The 15,211-nt window shown below is 37.7% G+C and overlaps 1 protein-coding gene across 9 annotated transcripts in view; it reads left to right on the top strand.

Annotated features, from left to right (window-relative positions):
- The window catches only part of SHANK2 (SH3 and multiple ankyrin repeat domains 2), a 354,480-nt gene that overhangs the window by 35,753 nt on the left and 303,516 nt on the right, over positions 1 to 15,211 (top strand). For all 9 annotated transcript variants that reach the window (XM_040608429.1, XM_040608432.1, XM_040608431.1 and 6 more), the window contains exon 4: positions 9,281 to 9,500. In XM_040608429.1, coding sequence (XP_040464363.1) covers positions 9,297 to 9,500 — 204 coding nt within the window. In that variant the 5' untranslated portion in view covers positions 9,281 to 9,296. The remainder of the gene's footprint in view (positions 1 to 9,280; positions 9,501 to 15,211) is intronic.

Here is a 15,211-nt window from a genome sequence, read left to right as displayed (position 1 = left end):
GATAAACATAAAATGCAAATTAGTGAGCAACTAAGCTGCTTTGCCCACCAGGCAGATGAACCTGAGGTATGCTCAACAAGCTTTTCATTTTTTCAAATTCCTGATGTAAATATTTTTAAATTCTCTTATGTGCTTTTCCTTCCAACATATTCTAATGATTTTGATATTTATGTAGTAACGTGCAATCGGAGGTTGGAAACAGAAAAGTTAGAAAATAAAATTGCTTGCCCTGCGTGCTTCTGTTTTGTAAAGAAAATTTCTGGGGAAACCAAAATGATCATTATATCCATCTTTTATAAATAGATAACAACTTTTTAAAATTGATGTGGTGTAATACTCTCACGTTAGAGAAGAATTCATAGCTAGTTCCTCACATTGCATCACTCTCCATTTAGTTAACTGAAGGGGAGTTTGGGTGTTGGTTTTTTTTTTTTTTTTTTCATTGCTGAAGTTTGCAGCTTTGAAATCTCCAGTTACTATATGCAGATATGCTTCATGAGAGTAAATATTTATAATTTATACTTTAGACTGGGGACAGAGTCAGTGTAACAGCTGAATCTGTGGCATATTTTCCTGGTTTGATAACTGAAAATCTGTCATATTATGAAGAAATGCCTTACTGGATCCAGAACCGGATAAAATTTTCAGTGTTTCTTGTTTTTTCATAGCTTACTCTGGCTGTTGTTTTGCTCATTAATACAAAATGCAGGTCTTGAGTCTTGTTGGAGCTATTCCTAAAGTAATTCTGTTGACTGCAGTGGGTTCACATACATGATTCATTCTCCATGCAAGGTAGGAAATTGCTTATAAAGGATCTCAGAAGGTTACTCCATATATTTTGCTCCTAGCAAGGTCAACAATATAAAGATTATATGACAGATCCAACTCTACTGGCTTAGAAAGGGGTATTGAATTTATGAGTTCAAGATGACACATCTCAGACCTGGGATGCTGGTGAACTTTGCTATCTGGGATAATAAGCTTGGTACCTTTTCTTAAAAAGTTGTGTTGGTTTTCATTGTATTTGAATTAGTTATTTAGTTGCTACTTATTTAGCTTCTTTTGCATAACATCTGTTTAAAGTGTTTTAGAATTCTGGATTAATACATCCTGAACAGAGGAATTTTCAAATTGAAAATTGTTCTTACAAGTAACTATGCAATCACTGTGGGAACCAGTTTGTTATGTCACACTTCAAAGTGCATTATGATTTTGTCCTAGGTAAATTGTAGTATCCATTGCAACAGTATTTAAAGAATGTCTTTTGAGTACTGTTGTTTGTCTATTGGAAAATGGTAATTCTAATAAATGTACAAAACTAGAGGCCATATTAAAAACAAATATAGCAATGAACAAAGCCTTGAAGCTACCTGCCTCAGGACTTGGGGTGGGGGGTGGGGGGTGGGAGCTGGTAGTAATTCCTTGTCTGAAAGAATGACCTTTAAATAAAGGTCAGACAGAATTGCACTGGAAACCTTGCAGGTGCTTATAAGAAGGCATTTAAGATACTATATTGCCAGTGGGAGTTGGCCTTAACTGTAAACTTTACTGTGGTTAACAATTACAAATACTTGCTATGTTTCCCCTAGTAATATATTTGTATCTTTTGTGTTTTGTAAAGATTTTTAACCATTTTAACCAGACTGTACATGCAGTTCCTCTTTCTTCTAGCAGGTACTATTTTCTCATGTCGAACTCCTACGTCAAATGTTTTCTCGTTTCCTCATGCTGAACTTCTATTTCAAGTGTTTTTAAGCTTTTTCTAAATCTGCTTCTCTGCCTGTCTTCCAGCCTTGCTCATTCAGTACAGTAAGTTTCTTGTCTCCTGTATTGTTTCTATCTATTCTTCCCCAAAATCTCTCTTTGCATCTGCAGGATTGAACTTAAGCCTTTCTGTGAAGATACCATGATTGGCTGAATAGTTTACAAGGAAAATAAATACTAAGTAGACAAAGGACAATGGAGAATTTTAGTATCCAAAGCTACTTGGAAACTCTTAGAAAACTACCCTGTATTTGCAGCAGTAGGTTATGTGTGTAGATTTGGTATATGCACAGGTGTACTAATGGTGAAGTACGTCTGTTTTAAAAAAATAAAATAAAAAAAATTACTTTCTTACTGTCTTATCTTAAGACCCATTTTAATCATATGATGTTGGCATTTAAAACACTGAATACCAGCTGTTAATGGGGCTTAGCCTCTTGGCAAGTCTGTGCTGTGCAAATACACATGAACAAGGGATAACAAGCTGCCTCAGAAATAAGGAGCAGGTTCACTCAAATTTCTTCTTTTTTTTCCTAAAAAAAGGGGGAAAAAGTGTCACTCCTGAGACCTTTTGCAAAACTGTTTGTTATCTGTGCAGATCACCTAGCAAAGAAATCAAGGATTTCATAAATCTGCCCTTAAATAGGGCAGTAAGAAGAATCTTCTGGTGGTGCCAGTGCGAACAAATGAATATGATCATTGATTTTTCAATACAAATTTCAAATGAATGTAATTAAGTTTTGAAGTAAGAGATGCCATGCTGAGAATCAACAGCTTCAGAAAAAAGTAAAGAAAGAATTTTACTTGGTGTTCTGGTATGTCAGTACTTGTGCTTCAGCACACATCTTCTAAAATATTTATTTGGGTGTTTCAGTTATTTAACAGAGAGATCAAAAATGCATTAGCAGACAGTGTAACCAAAGTAAATTTAAGTGAAGGACCAGTGTATAGGGAATAAAACCATAATTATGGGGGTTGTGAACAGCAAAATAATGTATGATTAAATTTGTTTAGGTAATTACTGTGGAGGGGGATTTTTTCGAATAACATGGAGTGATTTGGTTTTATACCACTGTCTTCTGCAGAGTGGACGTGCTTTAAAGAAGACTCAAGAATAAGTTGCCCCATTTTACAGAGGCAGATGAAGGGAACTACAGGATAGTGGATTAACTTTCTTAGAGCCTTCATACATGTCATTGTTCTTTATTTTTCAATCTCTGAAACTACATCTATACTTCTAAATAAAATCAGATCAGGAGCTGCTCTCTCGCCCTAAGGCCACGTGGCATGAAGTAGACCTTGCTGATTCTTGGATGTCTTCTGAGTCCCAAGAACGTGTTTGTTGTGATTTAGCCCAAGTCAGTGTCTGCAATAGCATGTGGGCTGTGTTGCAGTGCAGCAGGGAGATGTGTCAGCAGCATGAAAGCCCGCAGAGATCGGAAAGTGCTGAGCCTGGTAGCACCTCATCTGTGTGTCCTCTATGTGAGGGGCATTGCCAAGGAAGCATACTTAGAGGCGTGCCTAGGGAGTGGTGCTTAGTTTTGCTGCCTGGCCTTTATTTTCCCTAGCAGGAGAAAAATAGCTTTGGAGACTGTGCTGGCCCTTTTGCAGAAGGCCCCCAGATCTGGAGCCTGACCAGCGCAACTTCATATGGTGTCACATCAACACCGAAGCTACCTACTTGTTTGGTGGGCCTGGAAGAACAGGGGGAGCTCCAATGCCTTGTTTCCCTGAGATTTTGCTATGGGCTGGTTAGCATTCCTTGTACGCGTTCTGTTTTTCTGCTTGTAGATTTTGTGGTATTGTTCTAAGTTTTGCATTTGCGTGGATAAATTGTGCATCGGTGGCCTTCAGTAAGCTGTCCTGTTCGGTCTTACAGTATTTCGGTCCTAATAATCAAAATATTTTCATCGGAGTTAATCAGATGGCTGTATTTAATGTAGATTTCTTTCCTGTCGCTTAGGTAGTGGTTTCTCAGAATCACTTTATGCTGGTAAGCATTAATAGTGCCTTTGGAAAAGGTGCTTCTTCCCTTTCATGCCCCAGTTGTTTGCTTTTGACCCTCTGCCATCTTCTTTCTGCTGCTTATGCAAACATTTGCATGGTGATCCAGTTCAGAGACGTGGCGGATACTGAAACTAACCTCCCAAAACAAAAAAGCTGGAGTTTAACCTGGATCCTGGAACCTTTGTTCTGCTTCACTGTTTGTGTTAGTGCAGAGATCAAAGCACTCTGTGGGCAAGAGTGGAGTGGTCTGGGGTGTGAGGGAGGGTGGGATTGCTCTTTGGGAGGTAATGCCAGTCATTAAAGCTTTAAAGTAAGAGTGTAAATTGGAGATTGGACCCTTCAAATTTCAAATTGCCTGTTGGCATTGGTCTTCAATTCAGATTTTCTTCTATGCAACCTTTTCTGCAGAATGTGGAGAGGTGTGAAATGCGTGGTGTGTTGGGATTGGTACCTCTCATCTTCAGTTCTGTCTGAAATGCATTTTGGTTTTAATATTAATATAATTAGAAAAGGCTGTGCTTGATATTCTCCAGCATTTTAATTTAGTAGCTTGGTGAGCTGGTTCTTGAGCTGATATCTGTAATCCCAAATAAAGCTGCAGAATTCAAGTGTTAGGAGCTGTGGCAGGTTTTACAGAGATTGAAATCCCTTTCCTCAATAGTTTTTCTTCAGAGTTAATTATTAAATACCTCTTCCTAGCAGTTGCAGTTATTCGAACAGCAAACTTTTCTCACAGTCTGGTTAAATCGCATTATTCAACCCGTAACAATGCTGACTCTGTATCTGAGATATTCCCACAGGTACACCTTTAACTCATCTGACAATAGCAGTCTAGAGGACTTCTCCCTGCAGGCAACAGGACTGTTATTGTGCAAATGAATGTTTATGTAAAAATAGATTGTTCTTATCATGACTAGGAGCCAATGACCCTTGAATTTGAAACCTTGCTTTGAGATCTAGCCTCGTTGGCCTTGGACAAGACATTTGATGTGTGTGCCTCAGCTGTATTTTAGAGAGAGGAGAACTAATAACTGTTGTGATTAGTCAGAAATGACCACTGCTGTGAAACCCTAGCCTACAGCCACACAGTACAAAACAAAAATCTCACAGATTGGGGAAGGAACGACCGCATCCTTTAATGTTCTTTGTTGTGATTTTACTACCAAACATTAGTCTGTGTGTTAAGGGTGCATTTCCTTCTCTCTTGCCTTACGGTTGTCTTGTCCATTGCAGAAACCCAGGGGAAGCCTTTGCTGCAGCTGCAGCATTGTCCTGCTCCCGCTGGAGAAGTGCCACAGAGGATTGGGATCTCTGTGCATGTAGCTGTTTGCTTTTGTTGGTTGTCAGGTATATATTAACTGTTGAATCTGCTCCAAGCAGACAGGACAAACACACCTGCACTTGCCATATTTGTGGTGTAGGATACACTAAGGAGGGGACTTTATATGGGACAGATCTTTTAAAATGGGTTTTTGTGTGTGTATATATATCTTTGTTTTCTATATTTACCAATATGAAACTAGATAGGAGGGTTTGTTACTTTGCAGGATCCACAAAATTGTACAGATGTAATTAAGTTGGAGATTAAAAAAAATTATTTTTGGATAGGGCGGATGTGGTGTTTATCTTACAATAAATCTATGTTTAATGAAGATACCCTGTCCAATGTGTGTCTGTATCAATGATATCTTAGTAATAATCTTTAGTAATATATCTTTAGTAAATACCAAGTTTATAATATTTAAGACATTAAGATAAAACCAAATTTAAACATATATATTTAATAAATTCTTTTCATATGATGTTTAACAACTGTAAGGCTCCAAAAGACGGATCAGACTGTCACTGCTCTTGCTTTTTTCCCCCTGCTGTGTCAGTTTGCACTCAGTGGAGCACAGCATTCTGACAGAGAGTGAGCAAACTGTGGGAGTTGAATTTCTTGCCTTTTGATACCTGCGCAGTTTTAATTCCAGTTTATTTTGTGCTCTTAATTTTTTTTTTTTCTGATAGAAAAAGGAAGTTAGATGCTACTTGCCCCTGGGTTTCTTTAGTTTATTCGTAGACTGTTTTGAACTCTCCTTAGTGGTAGGGTGGTGACAAATAGCAGGATAAGAAATTCCTGTAGATTTTGTGGAAGTTGCGGGCTGGAGAGAGAAAAAAAATAATCTAAAAATAGCATCTGTAAGGGGAAGGCAGCAATGTGAGCTTAACTTATTTCATGTGGCCTGTTGGCCTGGGAAACATAACCTGGCACTAGTCATAGAGGCAGACTAAACATCTCAGTGCTCCCACAGAGCTGAAGGGCAAGGTGCGGAGGGAAAAGTACAATAATAAGGGTAAGCATATAGCTATTCTTTTATTCTTTCATCGTCCAGCTGTTTTACAACCTTCTTATGTCAGAAGTGGTGTTTAACCAGCTGGAGCTTGTGCTTCCTTTGTTCAGCCAGTGGTTAGGGCATGTGCAGGGGCCAGGGAAGGAGAGCACCTGTAGCTGGGACTTGCCGGGGGGCTCAAGGTACAGGAGTTGGAATCACAGACAGAGGACAGAGGAGGAGCAAAGACTGTTGTGGTGATAGTTTCCAGTGTGAGTTTTCTTCCACAATCATTGGAAATCTGTTTTTATTCGTTTACAGAGAAATTTTTCTTCACTCGGCACTTCTCTGTGTCAAAAGCAGCCTCTGATGTATCACATTGCCACATACACAATCAGCTTAACTATAGGAAGCATACTATCTATTGTGTTTTTAAGAAAATGAAAGAAGGTCTCCCAGACAATCATGTCAGCAAAACCCAATCTGTATTTTATCTATATAATATCTTTTTGAACCAATGAATTGCCAGATGGGAATTAGGAACTTGGGATGCTGTATTTTCTTCTGCTGTACAAGCCCAGGTAAGCCAGGCAGCCTGCCTTAATTTTCCTGAGTTAATAGTTTTCGTTGTGGAAAAGTCTTTGGACTAGCACATGGACAAAACTGAAATGCTTCCTGAAAGATAACAACATTCCTGTGGGAGCTATAGTAGTGAGCATCTCCAGTTAACAAATGGTGGTATCTTCATTTCAATGCCATTTAAGAGACAAACAATGAAATTGCCCTAAGGTGTCTATAGATTTAGGTAGATGTGCTTGACCTGTGCTCCCTGGCAGCATCTACTCTACACTGGGACCTCTGCTGGTTTAGTTTCTCCAGTGGTTAGATAGTATTGTTTAAAAAAAGGTGTTTAAATGGTCTGCTTCTCCATAGCGCTGGTGAGGCATAGGTTCTGTTTATGTTGCCACTGTAGATACGTTTATACATTTAATCTTTTAATCTGCATTGCAGAAGATCAGGTGACTTGTGCCTTATTGATGAGTCTCCAAGGAGATCTTTGTCCCACTATTTATTAAACTTAAGTGCTTGATACGTGGGACCTGATTCTTCAGCTAGTGATTTCGCCTTGATATTCCATAATGAGATATTTCTGGGTAGTTTTTGCATGAAAATCCACTTGGGAAGTTTTTTTTCTAATTTAACTCTTTTATTTTTATGCTGTATAATTGCAGTTTACTGCTCTGTTGAATCCATTGCCCTGGCATATATTGTTCTCTCAAATGGCTTTAGGGAGAGACAAACCATGTGATGGTCTTACTACCTTTTTTTCTCACACTCACTGGCCTATACCTCTTATTCTCCTTAATACTGTATATTGACCTACTATATTTTGACTTCATGTGATTTAGCATTGGTAGATGAATAAAGAAGTCATTGAAATGTTTATGCTTTTTATTGACTTAAGGTGCTTTGGAGAGCTGCATTAATCTGCAGTTCAGTGAAGCAGTTAAGAAAATGAAATACTCCCTCAAGAGTTTTCTTTTGTAAACAGATTGCATTAAGCTGCTGTGAACTGGCATGCTTTTGGATTTTTGAATGCACAGTTTTTGTCTTCATTAGTAATTATAGCTGAGGGTAATAACACTGGAATTGTCCTTCATCAGATATAACAATAAGACTTGATGATGTGCTTATGTGATGTGCTTTGGAAATGCTTGCCCTTGACCTCAAGCTTTAGGCCTTCCTTGCTGCTGCCTGTCCTCTGGTCTAAACGCTGGCTCCAACATATGGTCATCTCAAAATGCTAAATGACAGTGGTAGCCTTTTGTGCCTGCTTTGTAACTGTTGTGATATAAATGACTGGATGGTGAAGAGGAATGCATAATCTGGTTGTGCTATTTAGTTGCCTTGAACTAAATCATGAAACACAGTGGTAAAGATGTTCTCCTAGTCCCTGCTGTTGTTTGACTGTATTTACTCTGGAGGATCTTACTGTGAGACCATTATAGAAAACATATATTTGAATATCTCAGTACTGTCACCGGGTATGAGTGACATCAGTAAAGTCAGTTCACCCTCCTGTGCTTTACTTTTGGTTTGATGTATCTTTTTAATGTGGACTGACAGTTAAATTGGTTGTTCTTGGGTTTTTTTGTTGTTTTTTTTTTCTTTTAACTGAGGGGTTTTTTTGGTGTTTTTTTTTTTTCGTTAAGAAGCAGAGAAATTGTCTTGGGAGCATTCTGATGGAAAACATGAAAAACAATGTTATACATTTTTCTAGCTTCTAAAAAATGAAAAAGTATATGGTTACCAAGCGCTGCAAAGTTTATGATGGTCTCTTCAATTTTTTCCAGTTTAAATTTTTTTCCCTATTTTCCCACAGAATAATAATTTTCATTTCCTGGAGTAGCTTTTAGTTTGTGGGACAAAAAAAAGTCCTTTACTGCTGTAGTTGGAAAAAACCAGAAGGAAAATATTTGTTTGTTTTTACTGTGAGACCTTGGAGCACAAATGCCCTTACTTTGGGATTAACGTTACTTTCATTTTAGCCTAATCTATACCACAGATTAAATATGTTTCTGAAATCTGTGTTTGTATATATGTAATAGATGGATTTTGGTAGTGTTGATATTAAAGGTTGTTGTATGAGCAACAAACCACAAAGCAGCATCTGCGTCTGTCTTGCTCTCTGTAGTATTTAATTTTGGGGTTGATTCTGCTATTTGAAAATACTGTCTTTTGTTACCTTACCTGTACAGATTCTCGGTGTACAGGATGACATTAGTTTAGCACCTATATTAATTTCCTGAAATGTCTTTTTGCGCTGGGAGAACTAGGCTTCAAAGCCAGATCTAGTTCTAAGTACAGTTTACAACAGTGCTATTTAGTAGAGAACCTGGTAATTATGCCCATTTTTTTTTTTTTCTGGATCCTTCGGGAGTCTGGTGTGCCTGGGAAGAAAGATCATCTTTCGTTTTATTATGCTTTTTTCCTTCTGCTGTCCTTCTTCCTCTTCTGTAGTAAATTGGTAGCCAGATTTATTTCCATTACACTCTGTCTATCCACATAAATTACAGAAGGAAATAAAAAGAGGATAAAACATGTTAAATGTGTGCTACTTCCAAGAAAACAAAACTTGTAGCTGATTCATTTTTAAGACTTCAACTGTAAAATCTTTTTCTCCTTTGTATTGGCAGGATAAAAAACTTGAACATGCCTCGTAGCCCAACATCAAGTGAAGATGAAATGGCACAAAGCTTTTCAGACTATTCTGTTGAATCTGAATCGGACAGCTCCAAAGAAGAAACTATTTATGACACAATTAGAGCAACTGCAGAAAAGCCAAGCAGCAGAATGGAAGACAGTCAGAGTAACACATTAGTGATTCGAATTATAATACCTGATCTGCAGCAAACGGTAAGGCATATTGCATTGCAATTAAAAGAAAAAAAAAAGTTAAAATTACTAGCTTTGCTGGCTTCAATCTGCAGTAGATATGTTCTATTTCCTTACAATTTTTGATATATTACAGGCAAGATTTATGTCATGTTTTCTTTTAATGTCTACATTTTGTACCCCAGTGGTATATCTGAATGCCCAAACTACAGGCACCATCCCATCCAAGAGAGTGTATTTAGTATGTTAACTTGATGAAAGCTGTGATCATAAAGCAAAATACCTCTCTGATCTGTATTCAGAGGCATTTGGGTAGAATAAAGAGAATTAGGAATCTAAAATCTTGTTAGAAGATGAGGGTTGAACCTCAAAATCACATGTTATCTTATGAAAGCCTCACACATGTACAACCCCATTGTCTTCTCTAGTTTCACTTTTCATTAGATAGTTTGTGACTGATGCTAGACTGAGGTCTAGCAGGAGGTCATCAAATTCACTGTCTTTCTTTACCATATTCCTTGCCTTTCTCTGTCATCCTCCCACAAAAAGATATCCTTGTTAGGTAGCTGGTGCTTTTAGAGCATAAAGATGAGGAAAGAGAAGCGCAAATAAATCTTTCCTTCCTTCTTTGCTGCTGTGCCTTTACTACATGGTGATCCTTCTCAGACTTCCACCCAGAGAAATCAACACACTCAATTTGGAGGAAGAATAAAGCATGACATCAAGTGGTTTCACAGTTTTTTCAATGGCATGAAGTTGTTACTTTATTCTCTCCCAGCTCCTCACTGCTTATACAGGAAACATATCAGAGGATAAAAAAAACCTTTTCTGATTTTCCTAGAGGAGTAATTTGCTAGCTAACTTGTGGACCTATGGCTGTATCTCACATCCTTAAATCTATGGGATACAAATAGAGACTTTTTGACAAAAGATTTAATTGCTCACACCTTACAGAAAGAATTGAACAGACTTTTCGTTTGGTAAAAATTAACAAATGTCTGATTAATTGAGTAAATGATAATTAAAGTTATTCTTTTAGTAAAAAAGAAATCTTGGATTTTCCTTACATATTAGAATTCTACAGTCTGAATTCCTCACTCTTTCTTACAAGGAACTATTAAGTTGTGCTTCTTTTTTGGTTGAATGTGCAAAATTCAATGTATGGAATGTTAGGAGTGTAAACTTGGAAAAGTTTGCTGTTGTAACTGTGTAAGTAAACAAATTGTTGTCCTCCGCAAGTGATAGAATTAACAATCTCTTCCCATAGAAGGGTTTGGGAGTTACTGATTCTTTCTAGAACCTGAACTTGTCCAGCTTTGTTAATTATCTAAATTACCCTGGGCCTTCTTGAATGCTGTTGTCGGGGCTATCAATTGATGATAGGCATATGACTTTTCATTTCAAAGATGATTGTAAAAACACATTCTTTTTATGGATGTGTGCTACATACATCACTCGCTCTGTGCTGACATTTAAGTTCTTCATCATACCGTGCTGTCACTAAAGATCTGTCTCAGATGAAATTATTCCTTTCTTTTTAATTAAGTTCATTTTTAGAATGATAGAGATGGCCTGTCTACAGGCTGACAGGGAAGAGCTGTTTTGAGTGTGGCCTCAGGTGTGGTTGTAGAGGTCTTTTTCTAAAGCCCAGTCTACACAGTGCTATAGAAACTCAGAGAAACCTGTGTTGGAGTTGGGAGCATTATCTCTTAAATTTTTGTACATAAAAAATTTTTAGATGAGGATTGAAGCTGAAATTGCAGTACCACTCCATTATTTTATATGGTGTGAGATCAACCTATATGAAGAGGAAGTGGCTTGGGGCCCAAGCTGGACAGGAAGGGTTCAGAGGACAGAGCAGGACTGAGGCTGCTGTGAGCCACACATGAGATTTTTATTAAATCTTGGCCAAAGCAGTCATCATCTTGGGTCTTTCATTTCAGTATTGATTGAAATACTGAAATCTGCTTTGTACGTCTTAAATTTAAAAGGGTTTAGCCTGAAGTCCTCTGTCAAGACAAGCTCTGACTGGACATGGTTAGGATTTTATTGATGATCCTACCAGTTTGCTATATCTTTGTGTTCATTGCTCAATGAATAGATCCAGTAAAATGGAAGGATTAGCTTTACTTGCTAGGTTGACTCTGTTTTAAAACCCGTGTTAGCCTCCTGAAGCCCTCTTATATTATTACTTTTTTTTTTAGACCAATAGTAAGTTATTTATTGACGCTATTGAAACAAATATTTTTTTAAAAAATTCATTTTGTGCAGGAAATGAAATAAACCAAAAAGTATTTTCAGTTTTGTGTTTCATTTGTTCATTTTTATTGCTTTACTGTTTGCATTTTCCCCCTTTTCAATAAACTCTTAATGAAAACTAACTCAATTGTTTTAAACATGTCTATAGCAGATTATTTATTTCTGATGTCATTTATGAGCCCACAAGCTCTTGTACAGAAAAGTGAAATCTGGATCCAGGTTTGCAAACAGGAAGACTGATAGCTTAAATGTAATGTAGCAAAGTCTGGAGAAGAACATAGTTCATAAGCTGTGTTACAGCTACAAGCCAAATCCAACATACACCCCATTTGCTGTATAATTATATTAATTTAACATGAGGTGTTTAAAATTAGTCTGTTTAATCAAAGGAGCATGAAATGACATAATTTAGGTTTATGTTTTTATTCTTTATTGTTTTTTAGAAAGCATGATCAAGAACATACTTGTTTCAAAGAAGGCAAGTTTCAAGTTTTAGGTAAAACTCAACTCACTGGGAAGCTTTAAACCCCTAGATAAACTCACTAGGATTGAAAGTTTGCTCATCTGCAGTGACTGTGTAGTAAATCACCTTCATTTCACTGTACATATGAGATAAGAGCCAAGAATCATCAGTAGGATGTGCTGCTCTAGAAAACTTTATAAATTATCACCCATTGTAGGAAATCTGTCTTGTTGCCCTTTTATTCTCATTTGAAACTTTAAAGTAAACCTTGACAAGTTCATTTGAGGCTCTTCTGAAGACTTACTTTTCAGTTCTTATATAAATTATTTTTTGTGGTCTTTTCAGTTCAGATGAAAATCCAATGTATTGAAACAATGCTTTGTAGAAAGTATAATTTCTTACTGCTTTTGTGCATCAACGGTATTCAAGTAAGTGTCATTCTTGGCACAGAAGGGTGCAGGATATTTACATGAGTGACTGAAAGATTTCCTGAGCTCAGTAAAATTACTGAGGGAATGGAGAGCATAGAAGGCTCTCCACATTCACAAACATCTGTGCATAGGAGAGTGGATAAAAAAGCTTTATTATCTGGCATTTACTTTCCAGATTTAATAAGCCAGGAGGCTCATCTTTAATAGATCCTTAGTGGTGGCAGGACACAGATGTAATCTCTTCTGACCAGAAGCTTATTTTCAGTGCATCCAGCCGAGAGGGCTCTGTCTTGACTATGACTTGCACAACTTGCTACTGAGGTGGAAGTGACAGTAATTGACTACTTACCTCTCTTTGCAGTAGTGGTGTAGGGTTTCTTGGCAGTTTAGGCAATATTCCGTTGTTTGCCCTTAACATGAGGTTGCTGCATTCCCAGAGCTGCAAAGTTGAGTGTCATGCTGTCAGCAGCACTGACTGGCAACAGATCTGCATCTTTCCTCCTTGTAAGCAGAACTGGTAGGCAACAGCCCCAGTAGTTTGCTGCCCAAGGTGACTGCCTCCCTTGTGCCTAAAGGCAACCATGTCTGTGCATGGCATCAAATGTCTTTTGGACATGGAAAACTGGGTGAGCTAACATGTCTGCACTTTCTTCTGTGATGCCTGGCATATCTGACCTCTCCCTGGACCTTTCTGGTCTGAATCCAGGCTAAGTCTTCTATCCTTTTCCTTTATCAGCCCGTGTAGGAACATATCACAAGTGATTCTGCCTATATATGGAAGGAGTCTGGTTCTACTCCAGTAGCTGTTTTCAAGAAAATCTCCTTTGCATGATATTCCAACAGTGATGTCCAATGTTTTGTGCTTAGAATTCTCTTTTTCACAGACTTCAAGAACAGATCTGCCAGCCAGTTGTTTTAAGGGATGTTTTCATCATTTTATTATCAACACATGGTGATTATTCTGCTATTTTGTTTTATCCTATAATTATGGACTCCCTCAGGGTTATGTTTAAAATCAATAGGCTCAGATTCATATGTTTTGTTAAATTCTGATGCTGAGATGGGATTGGCTCTACTGAAGACTTCTTTGAAATGCTTTATGCCCATCTGTTTTGCTGCTCCACTTCAGTAATGAGCATTTACGGACTCCCTCCTTCTGTTTCTTTTTATATTGGATTTTCCATGCAAAGTGTTGTTTGGTAAGTGGCAGTTTGGTAAAGCAACAGCTTAAGCTGTAGTTGCTTTTATGGTTTTCTACTTCTGTGTTGCTTTATATACTTTTGTATCCTTTCTTTACTTTTTCCAGTATTCCTTGGCCTTTAGGATTAAGAATCTTTTCCTTAGTGCTTTTATTTCTTAGATAGAACACTTGTTTAGTTTGTGCAACTTTTGTTATGAAGGAAGAAACGCAGTCAGCACAGTTGCAGCTTGAGTCACATTTTTGCTTAAGATGCCTCCATTTTTACTTGTTTCCAGTCTGTACTGCCATCCCCTGATCCCAATCTGTTCCAGGTTTTCCTTTTTAACTTTTCACAAGTACTCTTCTGTATTGCATCTTGTGACTGATTTTCATTGCTGCTTTCTGTTTATAGTTGGTCTTTCTTTTGATCTTCAGTTTGACGATTGAGGGTGCTACTGACATCTGATCTGTTCTTATGCCCTTGGTCTGGACAGATGATCTGACTTGCCAGGTGGTGATGGTGTGGCCAGGCTGGTTTTTTTGACCCGTCATCTCATAAATTCTGTGTTTTCTGAATGCATTTTGATGAAGGAGAGCAGTGCCTCCAAGAATTAATTTGAACACTGAGCACAAATAAAAATGAGCCACTTGTTCTTTTTTTCTCTGCTTTTTTTTTTCTCATGGCACCCAACTCTCATTTGCATTTCCCACTTTTTGGTTGTCACCTATTTAATATCGATGTCTTCTATTGAAAGGAATTACTTGTATTTTGATATTCTGACAATCACATTCTGGAGGCAGCTGTATAAACCATTTGTCATGGTTCCGCTGTTGCAGTGCAGTTCTGTGTGATTGACAACTTTGTGAGTCTGATGAAAAAGATGTGTTGGTTGGTAGATTTTTAACAGATAAATGTTACATCACAGAGATACTGTATCATGAACATTATTCCCATTGAATTAATATCTTTCCTTTAGCTGGAGTAGGTGAGCTATACTTTCTCCTTGCTTCCAGGCCTTCTGTTTCGCTTAGTGACTTAGTCTCACCAGTGTGCAGGAATGCAGGATTATAATTGACCGTGTCTGTCATGATCCAAAGAGCTTTAGTATCAAAAACACAGGTCTCACATTTCAGCAACCAATGTTGATGTGATGTCTTGCTGCTAGACTTGGATTTTGAGTGACTTATTGTGGTTTTGATGGTGTTTTTGAGCCACGCAGGGCTACTTTTTTGATTCTCATTTGAAAAAACTGTTGCAATTTTTATGGTGCTTGCAGCTAGCCTTCAAGACAAACTATCACCTTTTATCTGGTCTTGAGATGCAACGAAAACGGTGGAAAGACTAGATCCAACATCTGTCAATGCAAAATGTCTTTTTCATATGCGTTTCTGTAGTTCT

The sequence above is a fragment of the Falco naumanni genome, chromosome 10 (assembly GCF_017639655.2).
Source record: "Falco naumanni isolate bFalNau1 chromosome 10, bFalNau1.pat, whole genome shotgun sequence".
NCBI classification, from domain to species: domain Eukaryota; kingdom Metazoa; phylum Chordata; class Aves; order Falconiformes; family Falconidae; genus Falco; species Falco naumanni.
This window is presented reverse-complemented; position numbering and strand designations above follow the sequence as displayed.